The sequence below is a fragment of the Lutra lutra genome, chromosome 10 (assembly GCF_902655055.1).
Source record: "Lutra lutra chromosome 10, mLutLut1.2, whole genome shotgun sequence".
Taxonomy (NCBI): domain Eukaryota; kingdom Metazoa; phylum Chordata; class Mammalia; order Carnivora; family Mustelidae; genus Lutra; species Lutra lutra.
Window position 1 is genome coordinate 54,421,349 of NC_062287.1, and position 20,638 is coordinate 54,441,986.

The 20,638-nt window shown below is 46.1% G+C and overlaps 1 protein-coding gene across 2 annotated transcripts in view; it reads right to left on the reverse strand.

Moving 5' to 3' along the window:
* Positions 1-6,062: 6,062 nt before the first annotated feature.
* The window catches only part of UVRAG (UV radiation resistance associated), a 307,325-nt gene continuing 292,749 nt past the window's right edge, over positions 6,063-20,638 (reverse strand). Inside the window, exons 15-16 of one of the 2 annotated variants that reach the window (XR_007120854.1) lie at positions 7,064-9,613; positions 6,063-7,003 (exon numbers count right to left, since the gene is read on the reverse strand). Coding sequence is in view for 1 of the 2 variants with exons in the window: in XM_047690725.1 (XP_047546681.1) it covers positions 8,911-9,613 (703 nt within the window). In the remaining variant the exon portion in view is untranslated. Of the gene's footprint in view, positions 9,614-20,638 lie in introns of both variants that reach the window. The other variant, XM_047690725.1, reaches the window with a different exon arrangement.

The following is a 20,638-nucleotide window of genomic DNA, read 5'->3' on the forward strand; positions in this document are numbered from 1 at the left end:
TACTGTGGGCCGAAGGTGGGGATAGAGACTGGGGCAGAGCGCAGGGAGGACTTCAATGAAGAAAGGAGAATGGCTGACGCCTGGCTTATAGGATGAACAGAAGTTTGCTGTGGGCGATGGGGAAAGATAATCTAGGCTCTGGGAGATTCAGGAGCAGGGGTGTTCTGGGAATGACAAGCATCCAACTGGCTGGAGGGCCGGATGCCCTCCAGGAGGCACAGTGGGGAGTAATGGGCCCCACTTGCCTGTCACACCTCACCACGGCCAGTCCCGTGTCCTCTACCCACCACACCCTCAATCCCAGACACAGGCATTTCATCTGCACATACGTCAGTATGCGTCTCTAAGAGACAAGGGACTTAACAAAAACTATTAGACTGTTTTTTCTATCACTATTATCACACCTCAAAAAATAAGGAGTCCTTAAGACAACCAAATAGGTAGTCAGTATTTGCATTTTGATTGTCCCTTCATTTTTTTTTTTTTTTTTTCAGTTTGTTCAGTGTATGGGAACCAAACCAGGTTCATCACAGAATTGACTGCTATGCCTCAAAGATAATGAGTCTCTTTTTAATAGGTTTTCCCCTTCTTGTTTCTATTTTTTCTTACACTGTATTGGAGAAACCAGGTTGTTTGTCCTGCAAGGTTTCCCACGGTCTAGATTTTGCTGACTGCATTTTCCAGGTGTTAACATACACATCTGCCCTCTGAGTTTCCTACAAACTAGTCATTAGATCCAGAGTTTTCTGTGTAATATATGCAAATTAGATGTGCGCTTTTAAATTTTCTGGTAGTCACGTTTCAGGAAGTAAAAAATATGGATGAAATTAGTTTTAATATTTTACTGAAGTCAGCAAATGCAAAATATTATCATTCTAACATGTAATCAATGTTAAAATAAATATAAAATTATCATTCTATTTTTGTATGAAATCCTTGAAGTTCGGGGTGTAATTTACACTCCCAGCACATCTCACTTTGAACTAGCCACTTTGCAATGGGGCCAGCGTCTATTGCATGGGACGTCACAGAGAGAGCTCTGACACTTATTTAGGGTCAAACTTTTGTCAAGAGTGCTTCATGGGTTCTTCCAATAGGAGGCATAAACGCTGGGCTCGCTGTCTCTGTGACATGAGCAGTCATGTCCCATTGTTGTCTTAGACATGTCACATTCATTTGGAGTTGCATCGTGGTTATAGTTTAGTTCTATTATCCCTTCTGGATCTTTATATTTCAGCAAAATATGGAATAAAAATTAAAATTTCAGCAAAAAACCAAAAAAGGAATATTTCAGCATGAGAATTTCCCCCTCATCAGCAATTCAGCTAACTAGCGAGTTACAATCCATCTGGCAGAGGTAAGTAGCATCTGTCTCTTTCTCATAGGTAACAGTTCTGGAGGGTTCGAGCTATGTCTAGGGAGTGTGGAGGGAGGGAGCCAGGGAGGAGGTGACGGCCATCTAGGAAGGGACCTCAGCCATGGATTGGCCCCTCCCTGGGCAGCCAGCCAATCCTTGCCCCTGAACCTCAGGAATCGCCCTCGAAAGGCTGGAAAGCTCCCCCACCCCACCCGCCTGTGCCCTGGGACAGTCATCCCATCAGGCCCCATCCCAGGCATCCTGCACCAGGGGCAAGGCAGGAAAATCACCGCTCCCACCCTCTGCAGAAGGACGCTCTAGTCCAGTCCTGCCTGCCCCCCTTCCCGCCTTCTGCCTGTCCTCCTCTGACCCAGGTAACGTCTGCGCCATCCCCAGGGGCTCCCTTCTCCCCAACCCCCCCATTTGCTCTGAGACCTTACTCCTTTCATTGCTCTGCCTTCTTCCTGAACCTTCACCTACTTCTGCTGCTGCCTACTGGCTGCTTCCCATTAGCACTTACCTGAAATCTGCCCTTGACCTCACATTGCTCTCTAGCTTCCGCCCTATTTCTCTCCACTCCTTTATAAGCAAACTTCTTGGGAGTGCTGTCCACACTTGCCGTCCCTGCTCTCACTGCCACTGCCCCCTGGCTCTGTGCAGACAGTGACAGCTCATGGCATGAAGATGTACAGGGCCCTGGAAATTTCTTCTCTCCAGCTTCTAGCCCTGGCTGCTGGCCCTGCCCCTGTTTTATTCCCTTCACCTACCTGTTGGATGCAGCTAAGGTGCACCCTCCAAGAAGCCTCCCCTGGCCCCCATATCTTAGGTGTTCGGGCATCACATTTCCTGAACTCCTGAATTTTGACAGTTACACACATTTCTGACAGTTACAAATGGACGTTTCCACTCCCTGGAAAGTTGCGGTCCCCTCACAACACCATGTTCATGAGGTGTTGACTTCATCCTACTCCTTGGGCAGGAATGTCCTCCCAGTCTGCTCCCCCTTCTTGGCAAGGGGCTCCTGAATGGGGAAGAGCTATCCGTAGCCGGCAGGATGTTCAGATGGGGCGGGCAGAAGGAGCAAGGCTACCTACCAGGCCTTGCTAAGGCTCAGGGTACGGAAGAGGCTCTGTGGAGGGGTCAGGGTTTGGTTTGGCCCCAGTGTTGCTCTGGGATCTATGCGATCTCAGGCAGCTTACCCTCCCTCAGGGGCCTTCTGGGGGCTTCCTGGTCAGGTGGTGATGGTAACACACGGCCTCCGTCTTCCCACGGCTCTCCGCAGTGTCAGAGGCTATCATGTAAGTGACTGGGTTGGGGCAGGAAAACACCACTGCATCCGGGTCTCTGTAGGGCGGGGCAGCAGAGGCTCAACCCCTGCACTGGTTTCCCACCTAGTGGGGGGTCATTCCCGCTCAGGATGTTTACTGAAAATCTGTGATAAACCCTCAAATGCGCACCTCTTTTTACTGTTTACAAAAGCCCAGCTCCAGAGTCTCAGCTAATCCATGGACAGTTCTGCTTCTGAAGGTCGCCAGTGATTTTTTTTTTTTTTTAATTTTTAAAATTTATTTTCAGTGTAACAGTATTGTTTTTGCACGCCAGTGATTTTTGAGGCATGCTGGGCCCCCCTAGAGCTCCCAAGGGACCAAGAGACAGGCACAAGTGAGTTACAAAATCTTTGTATCTGTGCTCTGTCTTACTATCCCATAGACCCAACTTCATGAGTACCCGCTGTGTGCCCCCAGAGACCTTAGAAAGGGCTGGGGACAGAGCCGTCAAGGCAACTGGAAGTTTTCTGGAAGCAGAGGGTGTGGCCTTGAGGTCAGCAAGCTGTAGAGACTCCTCTGTCTCATGAACAAACATTCTCATACCGTCTTCGTGAGAGGTAGGCTGGGGCGGGGACGAGTCACCTCCCACCACAGTAACAAAGTATGGCTAAGTCCCTCAGCCAAAGAGCAAAAAATCCGTGGACACGAAGTGGTGCCAGTTTCTTTGAGGAATTATGTGTTCCCTATAAGGGAAGGAAACTTTTTTTTTTTTTTTTTTTGGCAAGTAAAATTTTGAGAGAACGAGTTTATCCCTTAAAATATCAAAACTTCGCCCTTCAGAATCGTATATTCCCTTAAAATAGTTTACGTATTTTCCTATCAAACTAAAATTCATTTCCTATCAAACTACAATTAATTTATCCTTTTTCTGATGACAGAGGGCCATCTTTAGCAATGGTAGAAGTCATTCTATCTGAATTTTTTAAGCTAGCTGGTTTATTAATTTTTGTTTGCGAGTTCACAAGCCCTGTGTGAAGGATCTTGAGGAGACAGCAACGTAGTAACCATACTGCTATCCAGAAATCCCTGAGCAGAAGCGGGCGGTGTTAAATGGTTTAGCCCCAAGTTCTTCACAAGAACTCTGTTGTGACACCCTCTGTCACACAGAGGGTGACAGGTAAGGGTCCTCCCCTTTTCTGCCATGCTCTGGAGCCCAAGGCAAGCTGAGGCAGGTTTTGAAGAATGAATACGAATCTTCTCTTAAGGTAAGAAGAATCTCCGTCAGGGCACAAGGGCCTGGCTTCACTTCTCAGAGGAGCACACGGGCTCAGAGAAGTCAAGGGTCACACAGCCCGGGAGCAGCAGGCCGGCGGGGCAGGATCTGTCAGGCAGGGGGCTCCTCATACATATGCCCAGACTGTTTCCTTCCTGCTTCTCGAGAATCAGGTTATCCAGTATCTCTGTCCGCTTGCACCCTCCATTCCTTCCAGTTTGCTGTCTATTATTAGTGGGGACTGAGGGAAGCTGATTCCAACCGTGTCTTATACAGAACTGAAGGGACCCACGCCTGTCAGGGCCCTGCTTGACTTCTGTGCCCGGGCCCTGCTGACTACAGATGCCTTGCCAACCACCAGCCTTTCACTTTTAGCTATAGACTCAAGACCATTCTTTTTCTGGATCGCTGACATGGCCAGCCTCTAAAATATGTGGAATTATCGTGTAGACGTGTGTTTTTTATTCATTTCAAATCCACAAGGCTGAGCTGTCTACCTACAAAACTGTAATTAGATGCGCTAGGAGGGGAAAAAAAAAAAGAAAAAAAGAAAATGCTTCTATCTCCTTTGAGCAAAATTAAGAGCTCTGGGCAGTAATTCAACATGCAGTAAGGCAGCCAGAAGCCGTATAAGAGACTATTTATGGATGAGATGGGCCTGAACAAGCTCATCTGCTAGGTGTTTAAAAACATGCAAATTAAGCTAATCAGGTTTATAGACCACATCTCAACACTGTGTCCATACCACCCACTAAAAATCCTCGGAACACTTAACGTCTGTTTAGAGCTTAGTTTTTCAAAAGACGGGTTTCAGCCCTGACACATTCTTGATGTGGACAGAAGAAATATCTGCACTTCAGTTGCCCTGGTCTAGATGATGCCAGAAATCGTTGTTGACTGACCGACTCCTCCCAGTGTGCATGGTGCTTTGCAATGATCACGAAGTGCTTTTGTAAAAATATTGAGCTCTTCTAACACTATAATCAGCCCCGTGTGGGGTGGGAGGAGAGTGAGGGAAGTCCCACCCCTACTCCAACACAGCAGGGGCCACATTGAGAGATGAGGTGGCTGTCCCCAGGTGTTAGAACGGGAAACGGTAAGAATAAGTCTTGGGCGTCCTGTCACTAGGCTGTGGCCTCCTGTAGGACAATAGGGACCACTGTTGATGGCACAGGCCCCATACAAACATAAGTGTAAGGATAGAGTTCACTCCCATTTTTTAGATTAAGAAACGGGGGTGGGGGCAGGGTGGAATCCTTACAAGTTCAATGACTTGAGCAGGGTCACAGGTTCAAAGTGGCTGAGTCGGGGCCTTGGGATCAGCTTCTGCAGACCAGATGCTGGCTGCACTGCTCAGCCTGTTACCCAGTACCTACCCTGAAAACACCAGGGCGCAAGGGGACACCTCTTTTTCAGACATTTTTCCCTCCACAACAAAATGGGAAAGAAGATTAAACAGGCTCAAGTCTGTTTACTACTACTGAAGTCCAGCCCCAACTTGGCTGCTGGCTGCTACTCAGATCTAACTAAGTTACTCTCCTGCTTTGCCGCCTGGAAAGGGTGCCTCCCAGCTGCCTGCCGCAGGCATCTAAATCCGTCTTGCCACCTGAAGGCCTTCCCCACCAGCTTGCAATTCAATCTCTCCTCACCTTTCTTCACATCCGCTCAGGTCTCCAGCACGGGGGAACTTGACGTTTTGCAAACACTTGAGGCCCTGCCTTGTCTCTGGGCCCTTGCCTGTGCTGTGCCTTCCACCCGCAATGTCGTAGACATCTTTCATCTGCATGACCTCCACGAACCTTTCCTGATCCCTGAGTCAGCTAGCTTTCTCTGCATTCCACGCGCTGGTTATGTATCTGTCCCATCCCAGAATGGAGCATGCTAAATTCTAACGCAGCAGTACGCCCACCCCCCACCCTCCACCCCTAGAGCAACAGCAGAGGCCAAGGTTTATGAATCTTTGTATTGAACTTGCTTAGCCCAGTCCCTCACAGACAAGACAGAGAGAGAGGGAGAGCTAGCTTAGTAAATGTGAAATGGCTGGCTGACGGTTTATGAACAAGGTTTTCATAGTTAACTCAGCTTCAACATGAAATTCAAAACAATGAAGAAGACGGGACTCAAACATGGCAGGGGAATAACATACACTTTTACTCTCAAAATAAATACTAATCAATTTTATTTTATAAATACAGATGCTGAGTTTTCTCCCAATTACCAACAGATCAGTTTCACATGCCATTTATTATTGGTGGTGGTTTAAAAAATTATTTAAATAACCGGTTAGGTCAGGATAAATGGGCACCATTAGAACGGCTAAAAAAATATAGCTGGATACAATCTTCCAAAACTAATATTCTGAGGGGGAAAAAATCTCTGGAATTTCTAAAGCGGGTAAGGGGAAGTGGAGAGAGAGAACACAATCAAATCTTCATTTGATAACATTTATTGGCTGTTATAAGGGTCGCAGCTACATGAAAACGGAAAGAGCTTTTAGCAGTTCCGACATGGATAGTAGTGAATTTCATTTCAGCTTGTATCCTCAGAGCAGATTTCTTTTCTTTTCTTTTCTTTGTCTTTAGTGATTTAAAAGGATAATTAAAAAGATTAGTAGGAGATAGTAACTCATCCCATGTTTTGGCCTTGGCCACTTGAAAGAGGCCAAACGAACTCTGCGGCTTTGGAAAACGTGGAGCCGGGCTCCTCCTGGAGACACGTGAGACTGCAGGTCCCACCCAAGGCAAGGCAGAAACAGGAGGCACCAAGCGAACTCAATGAACACCTGAAAGCCCAGAGGAACGCAAACCCAGGGGCGGCGCTGTGAGGTGTAACGTCACTGAGCACGGTGCAGACCCAGCCGACTCGTAGGTAACCGGTTCTGAGCTGCCTAAGGACATTCAGGGGCAGGGCCAGGGCTCCGTGCTGCGGGGGTGCAAAGCTGTGGGTCCCAGAATCAGGGAGTCCACGGACGGGAGACTGACAGAGCCCCAGACCCCCGGGCTCTGTCTGGCTGCGTGGAACCTGAGATGAACATTGTAACTAGGGGTGTTCTGCGTGTGGTCCCCCTGCTTGGGGCCGCCAAGACCCAGGCCAGAGGGTGCGCACCTCAGTGTACCCTATCTGTAAGTTTGGCATGAAGTTTAAAGTGCACTCCCCTCTGTGGACCTTGAGCCACATGCGATGTGCGTCTCACTGGGCAATACTAACAGTCCTTCCAAAACTTTTTCCTTTTGCGGGGGGCGGAGGGGGGTAGTTCCCTGGAGGGCTCCACACAGCCTAGTCTGAAGGAGAGCCAAGCCCACTGTTATCTCCCCCTTCGTGGACTCTAACGTGAGTGACAGTACTCTGCGAAGAAGCTGTGACTCGACAGATGGCTTCTCCGTTAGGTTTGGAAGTGTTCCACCTCTTTCTGTGGAATAAGATGGATTTCTCCCGATCAAGTTAAAGCTCTTAATTGCTTTCAGGTCAGGTCTGCCTGTCAAGCATGGATTCTGTGAGTTCTCTTTATGTGGAAAGTAACAACACGAACTATTCTGTTTGACGATGTAGTTGTCAATGAGAACTTGAGCCCAAGGGTGCTTGGACAATACAAGAAAAGGATCACGAGAGCTAGGAGATCAGCTGTCGCGCGGGACAGACGCAGCTATGGGACAGGACAAGTGTGAGGGTTTTTGTGTGGCCACGCAAACCGGGTCGACTCAAGTTGACATTAGCGCAGACACTGCTACCCTTTTGGTTCAGGCTCGCCCTGTCCTGATGTAACATGGAGATGCAGGTTCTAGATGAATTTCAAAACTGGAAAAAACAAATCGGGTCAAGTGAAGCAAATTCAGTTTTTATTCTATACAATACATGAATATATGCATAAATTTTCCTTAAAGAGCTTGCAACCCTGAGGCAATGTCCTTGGGTATAGAAAGTATAGAGCAATAGCAAATGAGAGCTGAGCTCCAGGAACGAAATCGGACTTCAAGAACATAATTTACTATGAACGCACCTGCATTATACCAGCAGTTTCTACACCTCAACTACGCCTCTTCACCCAGCTCTCCCAACTGCCTTGTGGTCTGCACGTCGGACAGCCTGACTCTCTCCAGATTTTACATCATATCCAGTGCCTTCCTTTCTGACTGAAATTTAACCAATCAGCGTGGAATTGACACATAGGGATTTCCGTCTGGTGAGTTGCTAGAGAGCTTGCCTGGTTTTTGACTGCAGCATCTGCCCACAGAAAAACTCTGGCTCCCAAAGGGGACTGGATGCCATCTGACTGTTGTAACCTTGGTGGGGGGGGGGTCCTAGAGTGTCCCCTGGGATATACCAGAGGTGAGGTTTCTCCTCTGATTCGAGGGTTACACCAAGCTATGGCTGAGCTGAGGAGGTGGGAGGTCTTGGCTACTGCATTCAAGAACCAGTGAGTCTGAGGTCCTCAGTTTTCTGGGTGCACAACCCAGCCACTGTGAAGATGGGGCAGCGGATGGGGTGACTGGGGGCAGGTGCAGGGAGATTGGGTGTAAGGAGACCATTGTGCTTCTTATTCACCAAACTCATGGATGGTCAAAGATCTTTCAGTAAATGGTGAAAACCTTTTTTTGGATTATTTGGTTTTCCCAAGCTTTATAAACTTATGGTGAGGGCAAATGCTTATGAGAAACTAAAAGTGAGTTTATTATATTATTTATATATTATCATCTCCCCTCTGAGGATAACATAGAAGTGTAAATTAAAAAGCAGACAAATACCTATAAGGTGACTCGAGCTAGAGTGTGACTTTTGCCCTAAAACAATCGTCAGGCCTGGAAAGCAAATCTTGCAAGCAGAATCTAACTTTGTCTGGCCCACTGATACACAATGATCCTGAGTCCCTCCTTGACTGACAAGTCTGTTTTGCTGAGGAATATCCTCCATTAATACTCATTTTATGTCATAATTATTCCAGGGGGTAACCAGTGCAGCTTTCTCCTCCTTTCAGGCAGTGCCTCTGTCCCAGTCCCACCGGCCGTCTGCTCACTTCACTTATCGGAACTCCTGCGTGGCCGGCGGAAGCTGGACACGTTCTCATTCAGTGCATAGATCCTTCGGGAGAACTCTTCAAATTCTCCCAGAACTTGTTCATCACACTCCACTGCCACGGCACTATCCACCGGGATGCAGTTAAAGGCTTCCAGCTGATCGCCGGAGGTGAAACCCGTGGCTTCCATCCCAATGATCTCCTCCGCCTGCTCCACAGTACAGCAGAGCTCAGGCTCGGACCCTGGGTGGTACTCCCCCGGGAGGCGGACGCTGGAGGAGCCAGCCTGCTCGCCGGGCAGCAGAGTGCCGTTGACCGTGGAGGTGTGCCCGGAGAGGGCTTCTTCTTGTTCTTGGCCGGTGCTCATGCCCACGTGACCGCCGTTGAATCTGTCACCCAAATCAACTCCTTTTTTCTTGTTTTCTTTGGAGAAGTCCAAGGAGGTATCCAAGGAGGAGGACAGGGATGTTGTCTTTCTCTCAGATTCTCCTGCGGAAGGGATGGCGGGAACAGGCTGGGTGAGCGCTGAGTTGTAACTGGGAGGAGGGGTTTGGTACTGGAGTCTCTCATTCTCTGAGCTGGCCCGTTTTCGGTGTCCTTTGTCTGGGGACGGGATCCCCCCAGAGAAGCCTACGTCTGCACCTCCAAATATGGAGCTTTGTCTCTTTGGAACAGGGATGGCACTGGAGGTGTGGTGTCTGTCGCTAGAAGACAAACAAAAACGAGAAGTTACTTTCAACTTTCGAACTTAGCCTAAGCCTTCTGGATCCAGAGACAGGAAACAATATATTTAGGTCTGAGAGAACAAAAATTGATAATAATCAACCTTAGTATTAATTGTAGTGAACGAATGCAAGAAAAAACATGAAGCATTCTGAATTCAAGTTTGAGAGCTTCCTTCTAGAAGGATACAAGACACACTAAAATATATCCAGAGGACAGTCCTCAGGGTGGGATGGGGGATAGAAACCATGTCGTGTGGGGAAGGGCTGAAGTAACTGGAGGGATGGGATCTGAAAGAAAAGTATTTGAGGGACGTAATCAACCTCACGGGCCTGAAGTGCTATCAATATTTTTATTCTTGTTTGAAATATTCAACTTAGGGCACCTGGGGGGCTCAGTCAGTTGGGCAGCCGGCCAACTCTTGGTTTCAGCTTGGTTTTGGGGTCCTGGGATTGAGCCGTGCATCAGGCTCCACACTCAGTGGGGGAGTCTGCTTCAGGATTCTCTCTCTCCCTCTCCCTCTGCCCCACCCCCTGCTCGTGCTCTCTCTCTGTTATAAATAAATGTTAAAAAATATTCAACTCTTATTTTATCTTCATAAAGCAGGCATCTTTATTTGGCAGAGAGGTTAAATGACTCTGATAACTTCAGGGAGGCGGGGTGGCAGGCTAAAGTAAAACCCATGACTCACGACTCAATGATCAATGCTTTTCTGACACCGACATGCATTACAGAACCAGCAGAGTGGGGACTTGCATCTGTATCTGTATCTAATAGAGATTATTATTGATCTAATATCTATATCCAGCTATCTTTTTAATGAGACATTAACTTGGAAAATGGCTTCTCTTTCCTAAGGCTGGTCACACACACACGGTTTACAATGCTTGGTCTTCAGTGCCCTCTCCTGAACTTGAGTTCCTTCTCAGGAAGACACTTTGGGGCCAGCAATAACAATCATGGCTTCGTTATACAAAGCATTTTAGTTTCTAAAGTGATTTCGCGTATCTCGTTTCACTTGGTTCTCACAAAAACCCTGTCAAGAAAGCAGGGTATCCACTATTACTCTGAAGTCTGAAGCAATAAATAATCACGAGTTAATGGAAATCGAGAATCCGGACCCTGGAAATGATGGTCACGGCAGATGCTGTGCTGGTGAGGCCAGCCTGGAGTACGGATCACTGTTCTAGATAGCACACTTGGATGGAGCCTGTCCGCTCAATACACCAATGTGAACAGACGGGGGCCAGAGACAGAAGGAGGTGCAAACACAAGATCCATTTGACTTGGATTCTTCAGGGGAGGACGCATCCAGAGAAGTGGCTTGCAAAACAGCAGCTATCAGTCAGGCAAAGAGTCTAGACATGAAACTGTACCTGCCCAACGACCGCTATTACACGTGCCAGGACTTGGGGAGGGCAAACGGATGCAAGACAGAGCAGGCCCTGCCTCTGAGGAGCTTCCAATCTTGCAGGAGAAAGTCAGCCATAATTACTGAAACAATACACGGTTAAGTTATAGTTGTGCTAAGTGCCCTGAAAAAGAAGGAAGGAGCTAGGATTCCTTCCACCACTGTCCTCAGCCACAAGTCCTAGGGCCGGCTGCTTGCTCCCTCTTCTCTCAGATTTTTTCTGATGCTCAATTATGCCCATGGTCTCAGACATCTATGAAAGGGTTTTTCTTCTTGCTAAAGGCAACCACCGGGCTGCTAATCCCCAGGCTCATCAGACTCCATAGCTTGGCTGTGAGTGCTGGTGCCAGGAGAGATTTCATAATTAGGGGTGGTCACTGGTGCACATATAAAACAAGGCAAGTAGACCAGCAAATTACTGTTTTCAGTTCTCAAGAGAAACAAAACAGAGAAGAATCTACTGGCCTTAATTTAGGCTTTCAGTTAATATGTTGTCAAAACTCACAGTAATTGGGTAAGCCACACGTTTTTGCCTACCTTGTTGATTTTACTCTACCACTTGCTGACAGTATCCCTCTCTAAATGATTCTGCAGGGGCTCTAGGTAATCAGACTAAAACACAGCCTCAGCACTACCCACAGACCTTCTATTCCGGGCACACAGGCCAAGCTTTCAGTTGCCACCCCAGCCCAGAAGGGGGGGACACATCAAGTGCAGCAGCCTGGAACGCCGCAGGTGGTATCCTCGGCACACAGCCAGAGTCAGGTGCAGGAGCGCTTGCAGCTATGAAGGCTCAATGACAGGGCACCCTTGCCGCCCCCCCCCCGCCCCGCCCCGCAAGCACCCTGTTCTGCTTCTCTGTTGGGCTGCAGGGGGGCTGACAAAAGACAGGGCAGGAGGAACAGGCCTGGGCCCAACACTCTGTGCTGCTGGCACAAGAGGAAAGGGGCTTTTGCAGCCCTCTTAGATTGCGAGACTCTCTGAAAGCTCTCCACAACTTTGTACAATAGAAAAGTAATCAAGCGTGACATCCCTCCCTTCGACTCTAATGGGAAGGGAGCTATGATTTTCTTGCCCATCAATAAAGCTGAACCCTCACATCTACCTGGTGGAAAAGGTAGGCAGGTGGATGGGTTATGTGGTTTGCTCAAGGCTGCCTCCAGAGCCCAGGCTGTTGCGTCTCAAATGGGAAAATCACATTCAAATTCAACTAACATTTGCTAACTGCCAGTGAGATGCCCAACCTCCAGCTAAATGCCATTAAACAGGCTTTCTCATTTAACCCGCCCAGCCCGTCTCGAAGCGCTGGGGTGCTTCTCCAATTTTAATGGATGGATACTAAAGGCTAGAGACTCGGTCATTTTCTGACATCCTTTCATCAAAAATCCTTTAGATTTTTATGAAAACCCAGGTAATGACAGTATCAGATACTATCCAGAAAGCCCAAGTAACAGTAAAATGTCCCCTCTGAAGAATGGTAAAGAAATGACTTACTACAGATAGCCAAGAAGGTCTCCATGTCTAGAATTTGCCCTTCAGTCACCACATATTGTCTTTCCCCCATTTGTAGTCACGTGTAACAAGACCTCTCAAAAGTTTTTTTATTAAAGTCTTTCTTATAATTGTAAAGACGGTAAGTTGAAGAAAAGGGGATCTTCTTGACAATGCTGGGCTATCGATATGAACACGCATTATGGAACTGATACGGGGAAGAGATGATGGGACACTTAGTGGCGTTGGGTCTGGGTCTCAGGCTCTCCTGCCCACACCCACACCTCCCTGGGTCCTCTCTCACTGCGGGGCTGGCGGTGTCCCTGCGCTGGTGCTCCAGTCTGCAGGCCCTTGTCTTTGGTTAATGTCTGCTTCTCACTCGCTGTGCCGCCTGCGGTGGATGGCCTGAGAACTGTGTGCCAAGTAAGAGTACGTAGGCTTGAGTGAGGGGCCAGCTACATCCAGGGCATAACATGCTTGACTTTATGAGTTTTGTAACATTAGTTTTGGCTGCTCAGAGTTAATTTTTTTTATTACTTCCAGGATCTTAGCAGTGGTCCAGATTTTTCAGATAGCTGAGTTCTAAACAGCTGAAATGCTGAATGATCACATTAAAATATATGCAAACACACATGCATTTTTAATTATTACAGTAATTTATACTCCCTGGAAAACTAAAAAAATATAAACTATATGAAAAATATAAATCACTCACAAGCCCATTACCTATCAAATAACCACAATTAATTCCAAGTATTTTGTTTTTAGACTTTGATTTTACATATGTGTGTTTAATTAAGAAAGAGAAAAAACCTGAAGTTATGTTTGTGGTACATACACACACACACACTCACAATTCTGTATCCTGCCATTGGATTTTATTAAAACCTTTCGGTAAACAATTCTAAATGGCTACTCCACTGAATGGAATATTATTCCCTTAATTTTTTTTTTGTATTATTGTATTATTTGTATTATTTGTATTGTATATTTGTATTATTTGTATTTTGCTATTAAAAAACTGCTACAAGCATCTCTAAAAACACAATTGAAGACTTTTAATAAAATAATTTGGATTTTAACATTTAATAGAAAGTTTCTAGAATGAACCTTTTTTACACATTTTAGTACAAGCTAAATTCTTACAATAAGAAAAGGGGCATTTTTACCTCTACCATTGCCTAAAATACAGAAAGGTAGCAATTAAAGAGGCAAATGATAGATCAAAAAAGAATGCCTGGAAGGTTTCAAGATTTTTTCTGTCTGATTACAGTCTGGCTTCATGACTATTTCACCTAGATGGAAGAAGAGGTCAAAATGCATAGATTTACTAATTACACAACCAATTTTTAAAGGCTGTTGACAATTTACTTATCAAATGAAATTGGTACATTATTTAAGTTGTGGCGATGAGTCACTAGTCGGGAATTTTTACTCTTAGAAACAACCAGAGTGAACCTGGATGCTTTGGGGAGGGGTGTATGCTGTAGGAAACATGGTTGCTTTGCTCCATCCTCCACTCTAGCCAGGGGTCCCTAAGTGCCCTGCGGCACTAGATCAGGGGGCCCAAGATATGAGGTGTGGTAACTAGACCGAGTCCCCTAGCTCACCACACACATTCTCATTAGCTGTTTGCCTTGAGTGGATGTCTTTTCCAGCCTGGCTTAGGTTCAAACTGGAAACCTGGAAACATGACACCTGGGGTTTAATGCTGCAATTAAAAGGAATTTATTAAAAAACAACAACCCAAAGATACTGTAATTGCCAATTCACCAGGCCATAGTTTAGGGAAACACGGGATAGGTTGTTGAGTAACTGAACCACATCGGGACTGTTAGATTACTTCATGATCAACCTTTTGCTACAAGTACAAAAGGGTACCCCAAAGTCACAAACAATAGCTTGATGAGGGAGAAGTCAAGTAGTCTGGAGTTCAGAGATCAAGGAGGGCAGTCTGCTTTAAATTTGGCTTCTCTGGATCAAGTCTTCTCTGATGTCTCTAAATTAAGGTGATTAATTTCTTTCTCATTCTGTGCGTCCTGATTTATTGCAGTCAGTTACCTGTTGTTATGTCTCCAGCTGTAGCTGGAGACAGGGGTGGTGATGACAAAGAAGGCTCAAAACCTGGATCCTGCTCCAAGCTTTGCAGCCATGACTGTCGATCTAAAGTTTTTTGTTTTTGTTTTAAGATTTTACTTATTTATTTGACAGAGACAGTGAGAGAACACAAGCAGGGGGAGTGGGAAAGGGAGAAGCAGGCTTCCCATGGAGAAGGGAGCCCGATTTGGGGCTCGATCCCAGGACCCTGGGATCACAACCTTAGCCGAAGGCAGACGCTTAACGACTGAGCCACCCAGGCGCCCCTCGATCTGGAGTTCTAACTAAAGGTAAGACTCACCACTTGCTTGTTATAGGACTATAGGACCGTAGGCAGCCCCTCCTCTTCTCTGTGCTTTAGTTTTCTCCATCACAAAACAGATCACTGGACTACAGCAAGGATTAAATAAAATAGTGCACTTGCAACCCTTAGCAGAACGCCTGGCATATAAGCTACTGGCAGCAGAAGCTGTGAGCTGTGGCTGCTGTCATCATTATCAGCTTCCATGGGCTTCGGATTCCAAAAGAACTGCCCTCATTTTACAGAAGGGGTGACTGAGGCTCAAAGGCATATAATAGTTATGGAACACAGGTAACCAGAAGTAAAGACCAAAATTCGGGTCTCCTTCCTCCTGCCATTTCCTCCTATACAGAATGGGGACAAACAGAATTCCTCCCCCTTGCCCCGTCTCCACTTGTGCACAGAAGGGAGCCAGCTGCAAGAGGGAGAATGAGAACTTAGGCAAGTGTAAAAGAGTTTTGGAGGAAAGGTACTAAATCAATCAAAAGCGAAACATCCCCCCAGTTTTTTTTCTTTTTTCTTGAAGACACAGGGTGGGGAAGGCTTTGAATAAAGTAGAAATGCTCAATTGCCTCTATTTACAGGATCTACCAAATGCTCAGGGACTATAAAAACTTCCCAGCATCCTTGGAGGTACATTCCAATTGTCCCCAAGCCCCTGATGTATCATTTTTCTATATGAATCTAGCTTCAGGGAGAAGGAATTTTTCTAAGGGAGGAATTTCTGTTGTCCCGTCCTAAAGGAGGAGGATCCTGCTCAGCCTTCTAGGACCATTATACAAATACTTTGCCATGAAGCCAACGTGGGGGACAGTAGAACCCAGTTCATCCCCAACCCCCCGCTGCTCTTCCTACCTCTGCCACTTTCCCCTCCTCCTCTTCTTTCTGCTGGTTTTATTGCCTAAAGCAATAGCATCCTTTAAACAGAAGGACTGGGAGAGAGAAAATAAGGTATGAAAGCACCGGTCCAAAATGCGGTTCTGTTTCTACGTCCCCCTACGTAACATTCCAGAGCTTGGTGGCACGAAGCCCCGGTGGCACGGAGCCCAGGAAACGCCCGAAGCACCAAGTGCTCTGAACCAAGGTCTCCTCTTCTGTGAAACGTGGAGAGCCACCTGACGGTGGTTACAGCTGGAGTAAAATTCCTAGTACAACGAGTAGGTACGGCATAGATTGTTACTAATGATACAACGGCAGCAGCTAACAGTAAGGGAGTGTGATGAAGTAAGCACTTTGTTGATGGCTTTCTACGTGGTCTCACTTCAGCCTCACATCTTTGTGAAGTATTATGAACGTTGTCCTCCTTTAACAGATGAAGAAAGGGAGGCTCAGAGGTTAGGTCACTTGCCTGAGGTCAGAAGCACTCATTGTGACTGAACAGACACAATCTGACTAAATAAATTAGGTTCGTTCTCTCTCCCAGTTCCCAGGACTTGACACCAAAACATGGACACTTAATCATGCTTTTATTCGAGGGAGGAGGGAGACTCAGAGGAATAAGGTTTAGGCTAAGCGACTTGGTGTCTTCTCTTGCTTTTCTGTTCTTGCCTCTATTCTTAAGTTTGGTGACTTTTTTGGCTTCCTAGGAACTGTTATTCTGCTGTAAGAATGCTGATGGAGTCCAAGCATCGATTATGAAAATAGAATACATTTTGCCACCAAATGATATAAATGTGGAGACTCAGGGGAAAGGGAAATAAAGGAAAAACATAAAGATTGGCCACATCAAGAGAGTTCCTGAAGGCGGGTGAATTTTTAGCCATTGGGAACGGTTTTGTTCCCTATTCTCTTTCAGATTCACTTTTGCTGGTTCTCTCGGTCTACGGCCAGGTCCCACTCTGTAAGGTACTGGGAGGGAGCACAGTCCACAGTCTCAAATATGTGTCTTTCCCTCCTACAGAACGTCTCCTCTGAGGAACATTACTAGATCACAGCTGGTCAAAATGCTAAATCTTGATTGTCTGGATCCCCGCCAAAGTCGACAGCTACAACTCGGTGGGATAAGAATACTTAAAAAGAAAACAGAAAAAAACACCCCGCTTTTAAACAACATTCGATCTTCTTTCTCCCCCTGCAGCAAGATATGACCTCACGGCTGTGAGGCCTCTCCGTGGAGGTGTTTAAGTTGGTTTACGGCCATTAGAAATGTTTGAAGCTCTAGGTACTCCTCTGCGCCAATAGCATGTCAACTGTGCTAAAAAAGCAATAATAGTTTCTCACCTTCTTAAAGATTACTGCTTAAATAATGCAGAGCAATGACAGCGCTGCGCCCAGTGCCAAAAGCAGGTTGCCAAGGCGAAGCTGAGGTAGAATTACGTCTTTTGGCAGCTATGGAATTATGACATAAAATTAGTTTTTTTAAAAAAAACAACCTCCATAAATTAGACTACTATCCTTTTTCAGAATCCAGCAAAAGCTGGGATTTATCTTTCTCCTTGCTCTCTCAGATCAAGCAGAAGCACAGAGACTCCTTTTGGGAAAGCCAAATTTAACAGCTAGATCTTATCTCTCAGGAGGTGGCTGGGGGTTAACGGTTTGAAGCCTGCAGTATCCTGACCACAGGGAAGCAATCTAAAGGCCTCTCACCATTACCAGATAAGCGAAAGTGCTTAATCTTTGCCCAGGATGTTAACAAAAACAAGAAACAAAATAAAAATAGAAACAAATTTGGGCCAAAAGCATAGGCTGAAACCTGTGCCAATGGTCACCTTTCCCCTGGGCTCGGCTTGGAAGGTTTTCTGCCAAAGTCTGACTAAATAAAAACAGAAAGTTTAAAAAGGTATAACTGAACAAGGGAGCCTTTAAATTTTATTTCAACTAAGGACTGATGGAAAGATGTATTTGTAAAAGAGAAAGTTCCAGAGGCAAAGGGTAAAAAAACCAAGCTGAAGAAATCCATTTCCCCAGGCTACGTGATCTGACCGAGGGCCTGACCATCAGGCCTCCATGGCCCTGGACAAGAAGGCCTAGCTTGGGAAAACGAGGCCTCAGCACAGGGCAGTGGACAGAGGCTAAGGGGATGCCCACAGGCAGGAGCTCATCTGGGGGCCAACTCCACCTCAGTCTCAAGGCCGAGTTCCCTGGGATCTGGGAATAGAGAGTGATCCTTAGGGAGATAGAGAGGGGTCCCAGGATGAGTCAAGTCAGCCACTTTACCCATCAGCTTTCATTGTAAGAAATCACCATACAAATGGATGTATTAAAATCACAGTCCAGCAACAAACATTATGAAGACCATAAAATGGTCTGTAGGAACAGAAAGAGATGCTGGAGATAATACCAGGGGCCCCCTGGAGTGTCTGAATGGAGTAATAGAGTATTTAGGCTGAGAACTGGCGGGTGGGGTGGGGGGAATGTAGCCTCTACCTTTGGCAGGGACGCTGGAGGAGGCAATCTCACAGAACCCAGCCTCAGGGAGATCTTCAGAGACAGACTAAAACCTTGGTCAGAGATTGCTTTCTGAATTTCAAAAGTAGTTTTAGGCTCCATAAGCCAGTGACAGACTCTGTGCAATGAAGTCTTCGAAAGATACTTTAAAAGCCCAACTACCTCCACATTTCTAATAAGCTCGGACATGAGCTGAACCGTGGGTGGGGCTCTGGGTGTTTGTTATTTTGAAAGAAAAATGAACAGCGCCACCACCATTTCCCAAGATGCTGGAGGTCTCTAGAAGTGCCTGAATTACATTAGCTGCCATCTAATCATCACTTAGTGACAGACTGTGGGGCTCCGGGGGTAGTTTCTGGGGAACCTTGTCTTTGGTAGTCCTCCGTACTACCAAGAGGTGCAGCATGAAACTGTATGAATACTGACAAATGATTTACTCCCTGATGCAAATATTTATTAAATGTCTATTATGTGCTAAACACTAGGGACACAATAATGATTGAAAATAAGGCCCCAGTTCCTGCTTTTGCAGAGCTTACCCCACAGTGGGAGAGGACAGATACCTGTTACAAAATTATGACAAAAATGTAAAATGATAACCTCCGACACATGCTGTGCAGGTGAGGACATGGGCTAAGAGACCGTGTAACAGAACTGATCCAGAAAAGGTCAAGAGCTGAAGCATTCGTAGAATTTTTCACCAGGGGAAGAATGGGTTGGTGGTTAAGAGCATCTTCCAAGTGAAAGGAAGAGCATATGACAAGCCCCTGCATCAAGACAGAGAACAATGTTTGAGGACCCAAAGGGTCATCAAGTGGAGAGCAGCATGGTAGAAGATAAAGCTGCAGAGGAAAACAACGTCTAGATCATGCAGATGTCCACAGACCAAATTGATAATTTTTCTCTTTAAGCCATTAAAGCATTTTAAGCTACTGGTGTGTGTGTCGGGGGCGGGGAAGGCAAAGGTGGCGAAAGAGAGATCTATTAATTGACTGACTGATCAGTTTTTTGGAAAGTGCCCTTTGGTTAAAGTTGGAGAAGAGAAGGGAGGGGGCCCAGAGTGCATGCTGGGGACCACAGGCTGTGCAGCAGTGTAGGTGGGAGACGATGGGGGCTTGGACCAGAATGGAAATATGCCAATATAGAAAGTAGACCTGTCAGGAGAAATCTGCGGGCGTTTCTAAGGTTATGGGGATGAGAGGGCAAGTGAAGAAGCAAGGATTGTGCATGGCTTTCTGGCCACTGTGAAAGAATGGATGGAGATTCCATTTGCTGTAAACAGAGCACCGGAAGACCATGAGGCTTATGGTGGTTGGGACGGCCAGCAGGAAGGAAAAAAACACAGGCACACAGCACGTGTTGTGAAAACATCCAGGAGGCAGTCTGAAGGGAAGGGAAGTGCGATATCTGAAAAGAGACCTGGGCTGAAGATTTTGTGCTTGTGTTTCCTTTCAATGTGGGTAATAATTAAAATGATGGTTGTGGATAAGATCACCTTAGGCTGGAGAATAAACTGGAGAAAAGAGGGCCTAGGACTGAGCCTTGAGGAGCTCCCGTTCTTTATGCTGAGGTAGAGGAAGAGGAGATTGTAAATGAGAGGGAGCGGTCAGAGAGGAAAGAAGAAAACCAGGAGAGCGTTATAATGATAGCATTCTTTCCCTGAAATCACAGGGTGCTAAACATTTGTTTAAAACATTTTAGTCCCTTGTATAAAACATTTTAGTCTTAACGTAGTTATAAACGAGGATTGAGTAACAAAGTGGGGGCCTAAAACTGTTTGGCCTGGGTCCAAGTCCAGCTCCTCTGCTTGATGGCCGGGTCACCTTTAAGTTATTTTCACCTTTCTGTGCCTCAGTTTCCTCATTGAGAAGATGAGGCAGGATAGTGGGTCCTAATTCTCAGGGTTGTTGTGAGGATTACATGAGTTAACTAATACACTCAGAATGTTCTGGAAGAGTGCCTGGTTTGCCCTAACAGTCATTTGGCATTAGCTATAACGGTATTACTTATTATATACTGCTCTTTACTAACAGAATTGTGGAAGAAGCATCATATAAAATGATATTAAATGTTAAACTCCAAACTTAAAACACAGGGAATTGTATCTGAATTGATTTTAAATTCAAAGGTCATGCTGAAGTAGTCAGTAGTCATTTTTAATGCTGCAGACCCTTGTCGGCTTTTGATGGGCACAGACCATAGCTCTACAGGCTTCTTGAAACTTAATACAGTGCTTTAGATCCAGAAGGATGCTTATCTGCTGAGAGTTGGCAGGTGTTACACAGTCCCTCCTAAAAAACACTGACTTCTTAGTACAGG